The sequence below is a fragment of the Cryptotermes secundus genome, unplaced genomic scaffold, assembly GCF_002891405.2.
Source record: "Cryptotermes secundus unplaced genomic scaffold, Csec_1.0 scaffold180, whole genome shotgun sequence".
Lineage (NCBI taxonomy): Eukaryota > Metazoa > Arthropoda > Insecta > Blattodea > Kalotermitidae > Cryptotermes > Cryptotermes secundus.
In genome coordinates this window covers 726,648-745,265 of record NW_019718619.1, presented here as the reverse complement: position 1 = coordinate 745,265, position 18,618 = coordinate 726,648, and the positions used below count along the sequence as shown (strand labels likewise).

The 18,618-nt window shown below is 40.9% G+C and overlaps 1 protein-coding gene across 1 annotated transcript in view; it reads left to right on the top strand.

Annotated features, from left to right (window-relative positions):
• LOC111861993 (homeotic protein proboscipedia) overlaps positions 1-7,080 on the top strand; it is a 243,735-nt gene extending 236,655 nt beyond the window's left edge. The window contains exon 2 of the mRNA XM_023847012.2: positions 3,793-7,080. Coding sequence (XP_023702780.1) covers positions 3,793-6,131 — 2,339 coding nt within the window. The 3' untranslated portion in view covers positions 6,132-7,080. The remainder of the gene's footprint in view (positions 1-3,792) is intronic.
• The last annotated feature ends 11,538 nt before the right edge of the window (positions 7,081-18,618 follow it).

Sequence of the window (18,618 nt, the reverse complement as noted above, 5' to 3'; positions counted from 1 at the left end):
TTTAAAGCGCTTTTAAAAATGAACAAGATATTTGCATCGTGTCTCTTTGCCACCCTCGAAGAAACAGCTCCCACCTTTGTCTTCTGGAATCATTTAGATTTAACGCGGTCTGGTAACCTACACTACAACGGGCTGAGCCACTTGCAACTTTTTCTGCCTCTTGTTAATTTTCTTTCATTTGCTGCTCTCCCTCTTTTCTTTCTCTCATTTTCATCCTCTCGTAGTTTTTTTCCTCCTTCTCCTTGTTCTTATCGGCTTCTCTTTCTCCATGTGCATCTCCTCTTATTTATGTTCCATGTTTCCCATATCATCGTATGTTAACTTATTTTCCTCCTTCTCCTCTGCTTTCTTCTTCTTATTCTGAAGTGTACAGTTTACGATCTGAATGGGATAGTCCTGTGCAAAATGCAGCGTTCGTAATACATCTATGTAATTCTTAATTGAAGGGAAATGCATATGGCGTACACTGTTTGTATTATTGATAAATTCTGAGAAAAAGCGAGTTTCGCATTATGCGGGTAACTGATTCCATCAGTAAACAGGCCTTTTGAAATTCCATTTAATGAATTTGGGAAGTACTGCCTCTTAATATCAGGGATTTTTCCAACTTACGCCTGGAAATTACACCGAAATTTCTTCTCATTACAAACACCATTAGCACAAGTCCATAAGCCTGCTGTTGACTACTCTTAGTTAACTGCCCTCAGAGAATCATTTCCTCGTCCACATTTTGCCCTGTGGCTCTACAGCCCTTTGGAACTTTGCTGCTTTTTCAGTTTCTTATACTATAAACAGTCGGCAGTACTCCTTGGGCTGGGAATCAGTCTATCACAAGGCTGCTAGTTAATATACACGACACAAACACAGAATAAACCCACGCTGACATCCATGCCTCGAGAGGGATAAGAACCCACGATCCCAGTGTTCCAGATGGCGAACACTGTTCATGCCTTAAACCGCGCGGCCACTGTGATCGGCTCTCGTCTATTTAGCCTAGAGAAATTCATCCTTCCACACTCCAGTATTGCGAGTATTATACTCCAGTATAATGCTACCTGACAAGATATGAAATTGGCCGTGTATAGGCCCTATCCAGTGGTCTCAGGGGGTCCAGCACAGATAGTATCGGAAGGGATTGGCCGCAGATAGCAATTGCTTTTAATGGGATTAATTTATTTTACACATATTTCCCTGTCATACAGGAAAGAGCACATATACATACAAACTACATCGTATTTATTCATCAAAAAGAGGCAGAAAATCAGCCGTCCATATTTGATTGTCGTAAAGAGGCTGTTTTGATGTAGACTGATCTATCTCTCTCTCTCATCCGAACGACAAAGCACTGTCACCATGTGACGCCAGGTGAAATTTAATATCCGCCCACCCCTTCAACTCACCCCAGAGTTCCTTCCTTGCACCCCTTTTTGCTTCCTTCCTCGTACAGCACTTTCTTCTCTCCCAGCCCCTCGAGCGCCTCTGAAGCACAAGTGTTGCCGGTACAACTACAGAGCAGTAGCCTGGGCTCTATTCATTTCACGTCAAGCCTCATGCGCCAGTTTAGAAGCACATTTCGACTTTTGACAAATGGAGTCATGGACTCTAACTCAGTATCCAGTTGTAGCTCTCCGCCTCTCTTTTATAAGAACGAATATTTCCCTTCTTTGTTCTTCACTACAACGAACCACCCCAGATATTTTTTAAAGAGAAGATAAGTGATGGCTTAAAGAGTCAAAAGATTAAAAAAAGGAGGTGAAATGTGGTGTTTATAAAATATGAGTGACACACAATGAAATAAATTAGTGAAATAAATACAAACGTTTTCTGCATTTGCACGTTGCTTTCAAACATGACTAAGAAAATTCACGTTTCAAACAATTATACCTTTGGTATGTTACAGAAGACACGTCTTCATGTTTTATTGTTCCGCTACAGGCGAAATTAGGAGACAAGCTAAATTCCTCAGAATCAGTTTTCGTGTACTGAAGTAAGATGGATCTAAGCACATGTCTTAATTCACGAAAGGATACTTAAGTATTGAGAATAGTTTCATTTTGCCGAAGCTCCTGATGGTGAGCTGCCTGTAACTGATCGGCAATAAATGAAGTTTCAGAAATGAACAGTTATTTATATCTTTCCATATCTCTCCTCTAACAAATGCAGGGTGTAACTGAAAGAAGCGAACAAACTTTCGACATGAGTTCCGCACAACAAGACAAGAAAAAAAATGTTCATATCAACATGTGTCTGGAAATATTTAATTTTTTAGTTACAGCAGAAAGAGTACATACATAATAAGTATTCAAAATGTACTCCATGAATCCCAATGCACACCTCGACACGTCTCATCATGGACCGCCGCATCCATTGCGGATAATCTGACAGGCATTCGCACAATGTGACGGAGAAGTGCCTCTTCGTTGTCAATAGAAGCTGAATACACAGGGGTCTTTACGTGTCCCCACAGACAAATATTCAGAGGATTGAAGTCTGGTGAGCGTGGAGGCCACGCAGTGTATCCTTCTCTACCTATTCATCAGTCATGACAGGTGTTACTGGGAACATCTCGCAAGCACGGCTAAAATCATACATGTACAAGTATTCTTACGGCTATAACTCACAAATGAAATGTTTCAGGACATGTGTATGTTGTTGAACAGCTTTTGTTTTGGTATGTGGATCTCATGCATAAAGTCTGCTCGCACAGTTCAGTTAAATCCTCTATATTTTTTCTATGCTTACTGCCTTTAGTTTCAATATTCAGTTCTACTGCACAGGTTTCAGTGAGGGGCATGGGTTATACATATATCTAGTATCTACAATAAATATATATAAAATAACACATCATTATGTCAGGATATTGGCTAGCTATGGGCTGGACTGGGGTTGAATCCTCGGTAGGGATTGTTCACCAGTGTGCCCAGACCAGTCCACCCAGCCTCATATGCAATAGTTAGGGGAAGCTCTTTTACAGTGAGCAAAGCTGTCGAAGTTAAAGTAACACTCACGTCAGTATACTGCCGAAGCTACAGATTAGTGGACCTATCAGTGGATTATCAGTTGTTAACTTTATATTCTAATAATGCAGGTCTGCTGCATGCTCATCTATGATAAATAGATCTATATTTCATTTCAGAGAGACCTCAAGCGCATCTCGAGTTGGAATTTCAGTGCAGTTGCCGTTACTACTACTACTACTACTACTACTATTACTATTACTAATATTACTACTATCTTTAACTTATATTTCCATTAGCAAGCGCAACTTATGATATTCCTGGTGTGGTGTACTTATGCGTTCGTTATGTGTTTGAGCACCATGGCTGAGACTCTTTTGGCCACTTATTAAGCTGGGATCTCTAAGAGTTTACTCTAGTTACTTCGTATAGTTACCACTTGCAGATTTGCATTTCGAAGCTGACACACAAATGCATCAACATCTCAAGCTAAAACAAATGCAAGAGTACGACAACTCACATTGAGACTGAGCGTAAGAGACACATTACTTTAATGGATAATTATAAATAAAGTAATAAGTTTTATGATACTAGTTAGTGATTAGCATACGAGACCAACAGATTACCCTAAATCGCTGCTATGAAATCCATTGACCTACAAATTGAAACAGATCCAAGTTCTCATGATATGCGTATCTGACAGAACATAACGTGACAGTGTTGTAACAGACATCCAGGAAACATACTGAGACAAGCAATGAGATATTATTTTACATGATATTATTTTGATGAGATATTCTTGCAGACAATTACATGTGTTGTTCTGTGGTTACAGAAAATGGGTTGCCTCGAAGACTCCGGACTGCATACACAAACACTCAATTGCTGGAGCTGGAGAAGGAGTTTCACTTCAACAAGTACCTCTGTCGACCACGACGAATCGAAATAGCAGCATCGTTGGACCTCACCGAGCGACAAGTTAAAGTGTGGTTCCAGAACCGCCGGATGAAACATAAGCGTCAAACACTGAGCAAGTCTGGTGAAGACGGTGACAGTAAAGACTCTCCTTCAGGAGGCGGTAGTAAGGGAAGCAGTAAGTCCGACAAAAGCATCTTGCTTCTACAAGACGAGAATAGCAAGGGTTGTCAGAACTGTGACCTACAATCAGGGGGCGGAAACACAGGTGGCAGTGGTATTGGTGACCATACTTCAAACAGAGGGAACAACAATAATACGGCAGGTGTTGCCAACAACAATACGAGTTTCAATAACAATAACAGCAATGCCAGTAGTGGTGCAAGCAGTGTCGCTAGCAGCATCAGTAGTTCCTTCGAGAAGATGGTCACTGAGGAAGACTCGAGATCTAATGAAAGTAGCGGCATTCTGTCAACACCAGGACTGGTGGTCAAGAAACTCGGTGGGAGTGAAGTGCTTGTCAAAGTGGAGGCTGAGAACAAAAGTCCACCCCTCTTATCTCTAGTAACGAAGAAAGAACCAGGGGGTAAGGAAGTATCAGCAGCCAACAGTGTTATGGGTGGGGGAACACAGAGTGGTAATGGAAGTTGCGGTAGTTCTAGTGGGAGTGCAGGATTGTTATCTCTTCCGGACGCGTCTCAACAACAACAACAGAGTGTATGTCCTGTCGCGGTGCCTCCTTCAGGCAGCCTCACACCCTCGTCAACACCTGGGACGCCACTCCAACAACAATCAAGTCCTCTGGGCAGTATTCAACAGCCACCACCTTGCAACAGTAGCAGCTCGAACACCGGCGTCATGATGGTAGGTAACAGCGCGATGTTTCCTCAGAGATCCAGGAGTTCTCCGACTACGACATCGACAACAATAGCTACAGCGACCGCTACAGCTTCCGTTACAGCTGTTCTTCAGCACCACTCGAGTCCCAGTAACACATCATCGGGTTCGATGCCACCACTAATACAAATCGTCAGAGGAGCGACACCGTCCTCGGGCGGGGCGTTCCCACACCACAACAACCAGCTACCCGACTACCGTCACTCGGGGCCTCCGAACCGAGCAGACTTCAGGCGTCAACAAGGAGTCACCACAGGCACAACAGTACAACAGAGTGGCTGCTACAGCCCAAGGGACATATTTCAGCAGCAGCGTTTGATGTACCCTCCTACCCCAGACTCTGTACCGTACATGCGGCAGCACCAGAACCCACATCATTCTTCTATTACACCACCATCCTCTCGCCTGAACGGATTGCATGCTCCTGTTACAACTCCGAGAACAACGTCTATCCCTCAGAACCACCCCAGAGGATATCACCATCAGACTGCAACCCAGCAATATCACCACCAACAATCCTCAACATATTGCCCACCTACGAGCTACAACGGATTTCATCAGGCACAAAATCATCAACCTCCCGACCACCCAGCCTATCACCCACCAACATCATACCAACATCGCAACCTCAATAATCATCACCCGTACAATCAAGGACAGCCTTACACGACTGACCATGATCCATACCTCCCAGGATCGTCGTCCACGAATTACTCCGGATATCCAAGTGGCATGTACACGGGAAGTACACCCGAAAACATGCATCATCCGACTCATCAACATATGGGCGGCACTGGACAGCACCAGCAGATGCATGGTGATCCGGCTGTATATTATGCAGACGGAATGCAGCATCCGCAAAGCACCTTCGGACCACAGCACACACCTCATCACATGGATACAGAATATGGGACATCGCATGGTGCATCGAACAAAACACACAATCAAAGCCATTCTTATTATGATCAGGCGAACCAACATCACCATCATCAGCATCATCACATGATGCATCAAGGTGGAGATGCGTCGAACATTCCCAACAACTATGTGTCGTCCCCAGACCCGTTCCCTCTGAACAGTGGAGGAGGAACGCCTACTCCGGGCGGAACAGGTGTTACCACCACAGCGACAGCGATAGCAGCGGCAACTGCAGCTGTCATGACGCCACCCACGAATGTGCAGACGGACTCTGCAGACAACTTTAACAATTTTCACCACTTCTACAGCGAGCCCCATCATACACATCCAACTGTGCACCAGAACAATCCTGCTTCAGCAGAGAACAGCAACAGTTCCTCGGATTTCAATTTTTTGAGTAATCTGGCGAACGATTTTGCACCGGAATATTATCAGCTCAGCTGAAAGCTGTAATCATTGAAGTCTCCACAGAAACGGAAGGAATTACGTTTACTATAACTGATGATAAATTAAAATTAGAACACAATTTTTAAAATTAATCTTACATGACTGATTTCGAAAGATCACATATTGCACTAAAGCAAATTGTAGCATTATAGACTTCTTTCGGTGTCTTTTAGGAAGGCTTCCTTTCATGTGCATTAAAACGATATCATCTCTAAGAATGATACGATTTTTAAAAGTATCCGAGGAAGTCTGTTGACTTTAATTGACTGAACTGAAGTCTCAGATTGAATTGAAGTATCATAGATTTGATAACAAACAAAAAAATATATAATAACTAGATGCTACTGAATGCACAAAAATAAAAATCAAACGGCAATAATAGTTCAGTGCGATGTTAGTTTGTTTCTCTGGCTTGGTTACATTGTCTATTTTTTTTAAATGAGTGGGTGGAAGAAGTAACGGTTAGTGAAGAGCATTGCGCAGTATAATAACGTGAAAAATTATGTCTCTGGGGTTTTTAAAATTAATTTTATATTGATAACTAAATGCCATAAAAGATATCGTGTGATTAAAATGTGAGGAAGAGTCACAGAGAGAGATACTATGTGCAATTTTGTTTCACGCTGTTTGAGCAAAGCTCACGTGGCCATGACAAATACAAGGACTAACTGATGTTCAAAATTATATATGTACAAATATATGAACAAAACAGAAATTAAGGTTACGTGACAAGAAGGTTATTGCAAGGCAGAAACTCAACAATTTTGTCCTTAATGCTATTATTAGATAGATATTCCTATTATTAGAACAAAAACTATGTTATTGTTGTTCCTTTGTTGTTTGGTGTAAATAATCTAATACTGATTCTTATCATTTACTAATGACTATTATTATTCAAAACAATTATGTACAGATCATATCCTTTACTTCAACGTAATGGATTAGAGCAAATAAAACATAAGTTATAAGATTTTAGTTTCCTGAGAAAAGATCAGGTGTCGGTGGAAGTGTTTCCTTACTCCCCAACGACAGAAATTTCTTCTTGAATTTTCAAATATAATTTCGATCTATAGTTGGATTTTGAAAACTTAGAAATTTTTTAAATTTCGGAACTTTAAAAAGACGTTTGTTTAGATTCTTAATCCCTGCAGTCAATTTCTGTTGGAGAAATTATCAAGTTTCTTTCGCCAGAATTTAACAGGCCTACCAACCTCACATAGGCCCCATAAGCAGCTGATTCTGGTGCGATTATAATCCAGTCACGAAGAGAGTTGTAGCACAGAAAGTAAAAGTTTTGAAATCTGAAGTTCTACATGCAGAATACTGTTTTCAGGGATGGTACACCATGTAGTCCGTAAAACTGTTCCAACTTTTCGGAGAAAATTATAGTTTCCATTTTCAGGGTCTCAGAATAAGCAGAGTAAGCAGGGAGCAAACAAAGGTTATGTTCCTTCTCTTCATATTAGCCCCGTAATGCAGTAGCATCAGTTAGAAGGGTAAAGTGATCGTAGAAACCAAACAATCAATCAGTCGATAAGAAATGACATTTTTGATCCCGTAATAAACTCATGATCGCAAAATAAAAATATGTTTCGTGCATATCGGATCCATTTGGTAATGAATATAACCTACTTGTCAATTTTTTTTGTTTGCATGAACCCTTCTGGGCAGACGGTAAACCAGCATCTCAAAGACGAATAAAACAGCCTCTCATATAATTTATAATTCATATAACTCTCCTAGGGAGCCGGGATAGAGATTTGTTACGGGCTGAACGATGAGGGACGAGTTCGTATCCCGGTAGGGTCAACAATTTTCTCTTCTTCATGTCGTCCAGACCGGCTCTGGGGTCCAGCCAATCTCCTATCCAATGGGCATGAATGGCTGTTTCGCCGGGGGTAAAGCTGTAGGGTGCTGAAGCTGACCACTCGCCTCCAATTAGCGCCGAGGTCAAAAGATAAGTGAATTTATACACCCACTCCCCCATACGCCTTCATGGCATTTTACTTAATTAGTTAATCACAGGGATAACTTTACCTTTTATGTCTCCCTTATTAGCCAACTGTCGTTGGAAGAACGATATGAGTTCTTCAAATTTAAATATCAGAAGTACACACACATTCAGAATCTGCAATAGTTTCTTTCTCAGAAAATCAGCATTCATCTAAAATAATGGTCGCTTTAATTCTTATGAGAGTAGAATTGAAATGTTTGAATGAAATCGCTAAATTGTACGGCAATGAACTTTCGGGTTCCGTAAAATGTTGGGAAGCCCTCCGGTAGCTGCACAACTGGCGGCTTCCCGAGAAGGGCTCAGCTCCATTAAGTTAGTTAGTCGCTAAATTCTAACTCTTAAACATAGTAACACACGTAAGAAAAGGCAAGTGCAATTTGTTCGCGGAATACGTATCTTAGTGCAGTAGTCAGACTGTGCGACGCGACCTCTGCTGACGCATCAGCGATCTAGCACTGGCGCTGTCGGTATTGACTTGACCATGACATTACTGTCTTCACATTCGTGGATTTTTTCATTTACTTACTTCCCCAGATTCCCAGTCTTCATCCTCGTTCTCAACAGATCACAAAACCTCCAACTGTTTCTTCCCCCCCTTCCAGAAGCATCGCAGTCAAATCTCTCTCTCTTGCCAACCGGGGAAACTTCCCCTAGAGATATGCAACCAGCCAGCCGACTTGTAACCACGGCAACTATCTCCATCCTTGTTTCTCTCATAGCTGCCGCCTATATCCTCCATCTCTCCCTAATCATTTACATAATGGGCCGCCCATCGATCAGCCAATAAAATAGCTGCTGCAATGCTGTGGCGGGAAATGTGGCATCACCATGGTGACGGCAGATGAAGTCAAGTTGAAGACTGAGAAGTGGAGTGAACAGACAGCAGCTGAACTCCACGCCGCAAAAATAATCTCGCACTCCGGATCTAGTGTTAGTTCTCACATAACATAAAATTATTTTTCGCCAGAATGAGTCCAGCATTCGTTGCCATGTCTTAGTCCAGGTGATAGCATTAAGCAAATTTGGAGATTTGGAGAGAGTGGTTTCTCGAGAATTCACGAATGCACAGAGATTAGAAAGTGGAACTAGCATATCCAACGGCTTCTTCTCGTAATGGGTTGAAGGAAGTCTATAAAATGTCAACATGGATATCCAGACAAGACTGAAGTTTGAAATAGGATGCAACGCCAGCAGACGCAAGAGAAATCACAATCATTTGAAGCAAAGAAAATGGTGTTCTTTAGGTATAAATTTTCTGAAAGACTTAGAGACCTGCCACAGTTTAAGTAAGGAGCTCGGTAAGTGGCCGCGCCATAGCTCAATCTGTTAGTCGCTGGCTTCCCACCGCGACGGCCCGGGTACGATCTCGGGTCTGGTCAAGTGGGATTTATGGTGGACAAATTGGCGCTGGGGAAGGTTTTCTCCGAGTACTTCGGTTTACCCTGCCAATCTTCATTCCATCAAATTCTCCATTATCACAATTACCCGGGGCAGACTACGACAGGCCAATCAGTGGCCGCCGTGCCGAGTGGACCCAGCATGACTTCACCCCCCACTAAGCGAATTTTAATTTAAGGAGCTCCGGTTAGAACCCACACAACTAACTTTCCTGATGCACAGTCTTTAGTCGTACAAACTTTATCCTGCTAATATCGTACTCTTATTTAGGTACAGTACAAGGTAGCAGATGGCCATGCTATCAAAATCTAGTTGAGCCGGCGTTTAATTGATGGTATGCAGTTATTGATATGTTACAGATGATGATAGTCAGTTCCTTTATTTGCTTGCCAACAGCGAGTGGCCTATAACAGACGAACGCTTAAAGTACACATAAAAAATCTAGACTAAGACTATAGCTAGTACTAGAACTAGACTAAAAATTAATACTAGGTAATAAATAATAATAATAATAATAATAATAATAACTAGCAATAGTAGTCGTAGTACTTATTCACTCACTCATAGGGCTGAGACCTTCTTGAGAAGCCGCCAATTGTGCAGCTACTCAAAAACTTCTCAGCATTATATGGAACCCGAAGGTTCATTACCATATTCACAAGAATCCTCCACTGGTCCCTATCTTGAGCCAGATCAATCTAATCCACAACATCCCATTCTATTTCTCAAAGATCCATTTTAATATTGTCCACCCACCTATGCCTTGTTCTTCCCAGTGTTCTCTTTCCTTCTGGCTTTCTCACCAACATTTATACTTGGAGAAGTGTACAAGTTATGAAGCTCCTCATTGTGCAGTCTTCTCCAATCTCCTGTCACTTCATCTCTCTTCGGTCCAAATATTCACGTCAGTACCCTGTTCTCAAACAACCTTAGTCTATGTCCCTCCCTTATTGTCAGAGACCAAGTTTCACACCCATACAAACCACAGGCAAAATTATAGTTTTGTATGTTCTAAATTTATGTTTTTGGACAGCAGATGAGTAGACAAAAGGTTCTGGACTCAATGTTAACAAGCATTACCTGAGTTCAGTCTCCTCTTAATTTTACTCCTGAATCAGGTGAACTCTGCCGCATTTTCAAAACATTTGTTTTCTATCTTTACGTCATGATTTTGCCCTGCATTTTGGTGACGAGACAGCAACATATACTTCGTTTTCTCAGTGTTTACTTCTAGACCAACCCCTTTACTCTCGTCAATTAAAGTTTCTGTGTCTTTCTTTAGACCACCCAGTAGATTCATATCAACAGCATAGGCCAATAGCTGACGTGTTCAATTTAATTTCAGTCCCATCTGGTTTTTCTGGACGTTGCTGATGGCATATTCTAAAGCAAATTTGAAAAAGAGTGGCCATAAAGCATCTTCTTGTTTTAGATCATTCTGGGTGGGAAAATTGTCAGACAACTGTCTACCTATACGGACTTTACTATACGTTTTGTTTAAACGTATTTTAATCAGCCCTAACTTGTTTCATGTATACCCCAAATTCTATCTATACTTCCTTCGTAACTGAACCAAAGGCTTTCTTGAAGCGTACGAATAACCGATGTACTGTCTCATTGTACTCCAATTTTTTCTCCATTATCTGGGCACGCGGTAGCGTAGTTGGTTCAGGCACCATGCTACAAGCCGAGAGGTCGCGGGATCGAACCCCATGAGATGGATTTTTTCAATTTACGTAATTCTAACAGCCGCACTATGGTCCTGGGTTCGACTCAGCCTCTAACAGAAATGAGTATCAGGAATTTTCTTCGAATATTCTTCAGGGTAAAGGGTGGTCGGAGCGTAGGGCGGAAACCCTTAACCCCATTTATGAGCCAATTGTCTAGATAATTTGGGAACCTCAAAATCTCACAACCCTATGGGCCTCCACGGCCTGTTACAGGGATACCTTTACTTTTACTTTTATATGACGCATGGAAATGTTCTGATCAGTAGTTAATATCTTCCGTTGAAAACTAATTGCAATACTAAGCAATCATTTTGTGGATGTAGCCACCTGAACACGCTGGATCATCGCTCGCGGATTTCTTCTTTTTTCTTCTACCTTGAAGATGGAGGCGATATGTTCCTCCTGAACGTCGGTTTATGCAATATCTATAAGGTGCCACATCCCAAAAAGAAGGCATTGTTTTTGTACAGAATTTGTTTAAATGTGCTGTGTGAATTAAATATTGTAATGATAATTAATTTTGGCACCTATTCCACCTTCCAGTGGTGTGCCAATTACAGATCAAAATATCAGCAGACACACTCCTTCCTTATTAATAATCAGGCAAGGCATAACGTGAGTGCAAAATATTTTCTCCACGTTCAGCTGCTCCAGATTTTGACAGTGTTGCTGACGCTGTACAGACGGGTGACACCTCCCATCCTCCGTCGCCCTAACCCGCTTTCACTTCCTCTCCTGCGGCGCTCTCCTCCTTTCGCCATTTAGCGCAAACCAAGGCACACTCCTCGAATGGGATTAGGACATCAACCGCATGAGAGCGTTGCTCTCGTAACGTCTCCTCTCTCCTAGCCACGTTATGGCTAGTAACCGAAAGTCGTGGACCTGAAACATCATTATCAAGACTGATCTGTATAATTTATTTTAAAATAGTGATGTTTGCTTACTTGCATGTGTAGTTTGTTTAACGACACCGTCATCAACTCAGGACCACCTCTGTGGTCTAGTGGTCAGAGTTCCTGGCTACAGATCCAGAGGTCGATTCCCGGCGCTACCAAATTTTCTGAGAGGTACTGGCTCTGGAACGGGGAAAATTGAGGAGCTATTTCAAGAAAATAGAGGCTCCGGTCTAGAAAACCGAGATTATCGGCCGTGGGGATTCGTTGCGCTAACCACGCGACACCCTCTATCCGCTAAAATTTGGCACTAACTCCACCGGCAAGCGGCGGGAGTTCGGTCGGTATAGTTCCCTTGCGGACTACAGGCCAAGGAGTTTGTCAGCAACTCAGATTATATGAAGACGAATTATAGGATCAAAGTGTGTAATGAATTTGAAATGGTATAAAGGAAGTGACCGTGGCCTCGTTTAGGGTATTTTCCCGGTATTTTGCTGAAAATCCTGAGGAGAACCGCCAAAATTAGCAGTCACTGTAGTTGGAGCCCAGGTGGACATTTGAACTGGACAAGTCCGAAGACAACTAGCGTTGTCATTTTTGTCGACTTATGTCTAAATAATGCTCAGAACTTGATTTCACTTCAAAGGATTACTATAGGACCTTCAGATGAATGTCGAAATGATATTCCTTACAAATTCATCCTTATTAGTCATTCATATACGTTACATAATTCAACAACATAATCACAAAATATAAATATTTTAAAATATGGATAGTAATTTGAGAGCAGTTAAAATTACTTATTATGTGGATGAGATTTCATTAAGATGTAAATTTTAAAAATAAACTCCACCAAATTCCTTTACAACAACGTCCATTATGTAAGTCTTCATACAGAGGCATACTGCAATAACAGAACCAAACCCACTATGAACAATATCAATTTTCAGACAGTTCATCATAACAAAAGAAAATTTGCCTGTGACGTTTGTCATAGGCTTATTCGCATTGTTGTGTAAGATTTGTTCATTTTTCCGAGTCACCACCACAAAGAAAATCATAAAATTACTCGTATGTCATTAACAGCATAATCCTTAGCTTACTGAATTTAGGGAGCTGTATGATTAGCTGAAAGAATATATTCGAGACTTTTCACGAGCTTTGCACAAGATAGCAGCACACACATACCCAGTTACGTCATAACTGCAGGATAGGCACGCCGAACATTCATAAGGTCTATATACACAGAACGGCAAAAACACAACTACACAGGCAGGGTGAAGAGCGTACACTCAAAGGGGCATACTTGAGTATAAAGAAGTAAACTAACTTCGAAAAACACAAAGAGTAGCAAAGTTAACAGTAATAGTTTTACGTCTTTCATATATTGCAGATGATAACTACACCAACACACTTGGGTACAACACAATAACACAGAAACACCCATGCCTCTGCGCAAATGAATCCGAACAAGACTTCAAATAATGTCGTTTGGATGAATGGATGACGACCCCAAGCAAAATATAGGAATTTTAACAAAATTTTAGCTAGTTTTATTTATTTTAATAGAATTTCATTCATTTAAAGTTTAGAGATATTGCATTCACATGTGATATGAGAAGCTAAACCTACTATACCGCGAATTAGAGACACCTGTTAATGGCTGTGTACGGCCGAAAATAATTTGCATTGTAAACGGAAATATATCGTATATTTATATGATATATTAATGCAACATGATGTTTAAATACGATATTATTGTCTGATTTATTCTCCGCGTAGTTCTGTCATGAATATAGTTATTATTGTTTTCCGTCACGGAAACTTGAGTTTTTAAAAATTCTCTGTTCGTTATCTACAGTTATTCTATGAATTCTGCGGGCAACTTTTGATCTCTTGACTAGATCATATAATTTATTTGGTTCTATCTGAATATAAACCCATTTAGCTGATAAACCACAAAATATATCATTTTTTTTCCTTTACGGAATTTATAATCCTACCTGATGTAGTCAAAATTTTACGTGCTTTCATAATTTATATAAATATGAAATATTAAATTAATTCTCATCTGTATTTTCTGCTGCCTAAAGTGCCTCAGAGTTCTGAAAGACAGTCTACTTTGATCACAGTACCCAAAATCGTGTGGCACCTTATCGCAGTAAACAGAGAAAACATGAATCAAAGTATTAAGTTTGTATCACTTATAATATTTAAGGTTCGTAATAGAATAGATTCCTCACTAAATACTCAAAACCCTAGTTGAATTGTTCTGCCTTTACTTCTACTTCGTCGAGAAGTCGAAACGGCCGGTTCACAAACAAACAAACAAACAAACAAACAAACATTAAAGATTACAATCATTTTAAAAATAATCCTCTGCCAACGTAAGTATATAAAATATTTGTAGCAGTAATTTGTTGTAAATTATTACTCTCCTCAGTATTTGTTCGTGGTGTAAATTAGTAAGTTACTATATATATTTGAATCAATATTATAAATAAAATAAGCAAATTCCGCTAAGTTGAATATGGAAAGATAAAACGAAGTATATCAAGTCGTACTGACGTGGTTCTCTACATCCACTCACCCGTACGCCGTCGTGGTGTAGAGGATATTTTTTTTATTGGTAGTGGGGTGGGACTAAGTCCCTTGCACTGCAGCCACTTCTGGCCTATTGTACCAGCCCCAGATGATAAGTGAGGGTGATTGTGGAACAATTGGTGGTATTAAAATTGGCAGGGGAAACCGAAGTACTCGGAGAAAACCTGTCCCAGCGCCACTTTGTCCACCACAAATCCCACTTGACCAGATCCGTAATCGAACCCTGACCACCGCGGTGGAAAGCCAGCGACTAACCGCTTGAGCTATGGCGCGGCCACTATGTAGAGTCTAACTAGTAAACACATGGAGGGCTTTACCTTTTAGAAGTCTTGATCGATTACTTCGATGCATTTGTTTAAAACAGAGTAAAAAACAGAAAATCTATAGCTTGGCCTCCTCGTACTCTACCACGTAAGCGATTTACTCTCAGCTGTAACAGCAGTCTATAACTAAAATATATGTAATTGTTCTTGAAAAATAAAACAAAATTATCAGTGTAAATTATTTTGTGATATTAAACATTTGGGGTAGACAATACATGTTCAAAAACATGCGACTATTTTACTCCCTGATGACCAGAGACGAATACAAAATTGATCGGATGTTTAATATCAATAAAAATAAAATATGTACCCACCATTTTGAAGCAAACATTGATGAAACAAACCTGAAAAAGAAACAAAGGCACTGCATACACCTACGTATTGAGAAAATAAAAGACTGGGTAAAGGAAAGAATGGAAGATACAACAGAGTTTGAATAAGGAGAGAATGAAAGGAACAGAAAGAGAGAAGGAGAGGGGGCGCCAGAATCCGTGACAGTGATGAATTACCGACGTGTATGTGTGTATGTGTATGTGTGTGAGCACGCCGAACCCGTACGCGCAACAGTGTCACAACCGTCATTAGATGACAATTTTACGCTGCATTCTTAACTCTTAAATGAAACAGATAAATCAGATAATATCAGTAAGACCAAAGAAACTCTTAATTCTTCGCTCAGCCACATTATGGAAAATTATACCTTTAAAATGTAGATCCATGACTTTCCCTTAATCTTAAATGCTGATGTTATTTGGATTAAAACCCCTCACGTTGTGTCCCATCATTACCAATTATTCTACATTTTAATTTATATATTTAGGCCTCATTATTTACTTAATGGAATAATTAGCTAAGTCAGAATAGCATCGCATTTTTGGATGATCATGAACTGGAAATAAGGTGGAAAAAGCGGCCGAGGCCTAATTTTTAGGTATTATCCTGACCTGGAGGGAATGAGGAAAACCATAAAAGACCTCGGTCAGCATAATAGTTGTTCCGTCCCAGGTCTGAACCAGGAATCTCCTGAATGTATCTGAGAACTTAATCCCATTGCTTTCTTAATAGCTAAAGATTCGTGTAATGTAATTAACTGTAACAATCTTTGCTAGTGGTGACACAGAGAACTGTTTATCAACTGTTTATCAAAAAGTCATGTCTGTTAGGCAACTTATTAGGGTATTACGGCATAAAATGTAACCTACCTCATCTTTCGTATCTGACAAGTTATGGGTTTCCAAATGGAATCGACTTTCTAAACTAGTTTCTTGCTTCAGCAAGGATTATCAACTGAACAGATCATGGCGGAGTGATGGGATAATTAAACATGATGAACTGGTCAAGGGCTTTAAGGGAAGTAATAATACAAATCATAACATCAATATATATATATATTTATAATTTAACGTGCTTCCAGGAATACCGGACTATTAGATGTCCATCGATGGTCAACGGCTAGTAATTCCTAGACAACGCAATATAAGCAGCCCGTTATATAGGAAATCGTTTAAACAACCTGAAAGCCTAACAGTGGGGTTTCCATCGTTACAAAGAGGCTAGCAATGCCTAGTTAGTTAGTTAGTTAGTTATTAGAGAGGGTGGGTTTCCCCATGCACGTAGACCTGTAGTGGTCCATTGTGCTTCCCTGTATGATTTCTACCAGTCTCTATATCCTACCGGTACTGGTGCTTACCATCAGTCCCGCCCAGCCAGCGAGACCGGCTCTACTTAGCTGAGAGGTATCTATAATGCTTCCCCCATCTACCGGAGGTATTAGTGACTACTGTTGGGCGGCAAACGTCCACAATTTTGGCTCAGTGACCTCCTTTGAAGATATGAGGTTCTTTTACGTGCCGTTAAGCTACGACACGGGACCCACGGCTTAAAGTCCCTCCCGGAGGACTTGTTCCCTGAATTTTTCCTCCCTCAAAAATTCGAAGACCACCGCCGGGTATTTGAACCCGCGTACTACGAGTCATGAGGTGGGAACGTTACCTCTAGACTACGGAGGTCGCTTAGCAATGCCTAAGTAACGAATTGTTTGAGGCAGTTGCATTACAACAGCCCCGGTTAGGTAAACATATATTCCTATAACAACGACAGAGTCGTTTGCATGACAGCAGCGAAACTAAATACTTCGACAAAGTGTTCTCTAATCAGCCCGAGTGTAGGATATAACAATCCAGCTTCGACTAGAGCAGGAGTCATTCCAGTTTCGAAGAACGCAGAGCCAAGACGTTTCACCGAGAATGCCGGTGCAAAATAAACGTTGAAGAACCAAAGTAAGAGACGACGGACTAATAAGGTCGCTTCGTCAAAAAGGGCGTTATAGGAGAATAATTGTAATAGTGAGTGTAACTGAGCGATACTCCAATAAGCGTATTCGTCAAATCCGAAACCCCACAATTTCCTTGTCGCGTTACCTAGGAAGCAGGCGACAATATTTTTTCTTAGTAATTAAATCTATACGGAGAAAATAATGGGGCTTGTATTATATGTTAATAAATGAAGACATGGACAGTTAGAAAGCATGGCTACTATTCAAGTACATGCTTCGAGGAGCTGAGACACGCTGGATATCCTGCCTCCGAACAGAGGAGCCCCAGAGTCAGACACACAGATGATGCACTGAAAACGTATACATAAAGAGTTCTACATGTTCGTGTGCTGAATATTTTCTAAACGTGAATTGACTTCTCGACAGAAATATTTCAGAGACCACGCTCAACTACATCATCATACTTCAAAATCGGCTGACCCAGAACGGTTTGCCATAGTTAGTGAAGTTTGTTTCGTGTCATGTTTAAATTTCCACGAATGATTCAATATAAACTGGAACAAACTAAAGTCCAGCATGTGACAGAATGTTTATTGGGGGGGGGGAGGTCCACACACAAACATACACACACATATATATATATATATACGTATGTATAAAGGGTGCACGCGATAGCGTATTTGGTTGAGGCGCCATGTTGTAAGCAGGAAAATCGCGGGTTCGATTTCCCATGAGGTCATTTGGTTTTTCAATTGATATAATTAATCCTGCAGCACGGTGGCCCTGGGATCAACTCAGAATCTAACAGAAATGAGTACCAGGAATCTTCCTGGGGGTAAAGGGTGGCCAGCGCGTAAGGCTGACAACCTCACTGCCATCTGTGAGCCGACTGTCTAGAAAACGTGGGAGCCTATGGGCCCTATGCGCCCTATGGGCCATATGGGCCTCCACAGCCTATTAGAGAGATTATATATAAACTACTTTAGCAACATACAGGCCTAGCTACGATGACATAACATCAAGACTGTGGTTTCAATAAGCTGCGCACGGGAGACAGGATAGATGGAGTGCGTGCGTGTTCGTATTTATTTGTTTATGTGTCTACATATGTATTTGTGTGTATACACAGATAATATGAGACGGGTTATGACCTTATGGCTACAATCTGTGTGTATGTATGTGTATGCATATTCCTCGTTCTCGCTTCGTAGCAGTACTCATGCACTCACTTATATGGAAGCTCTATG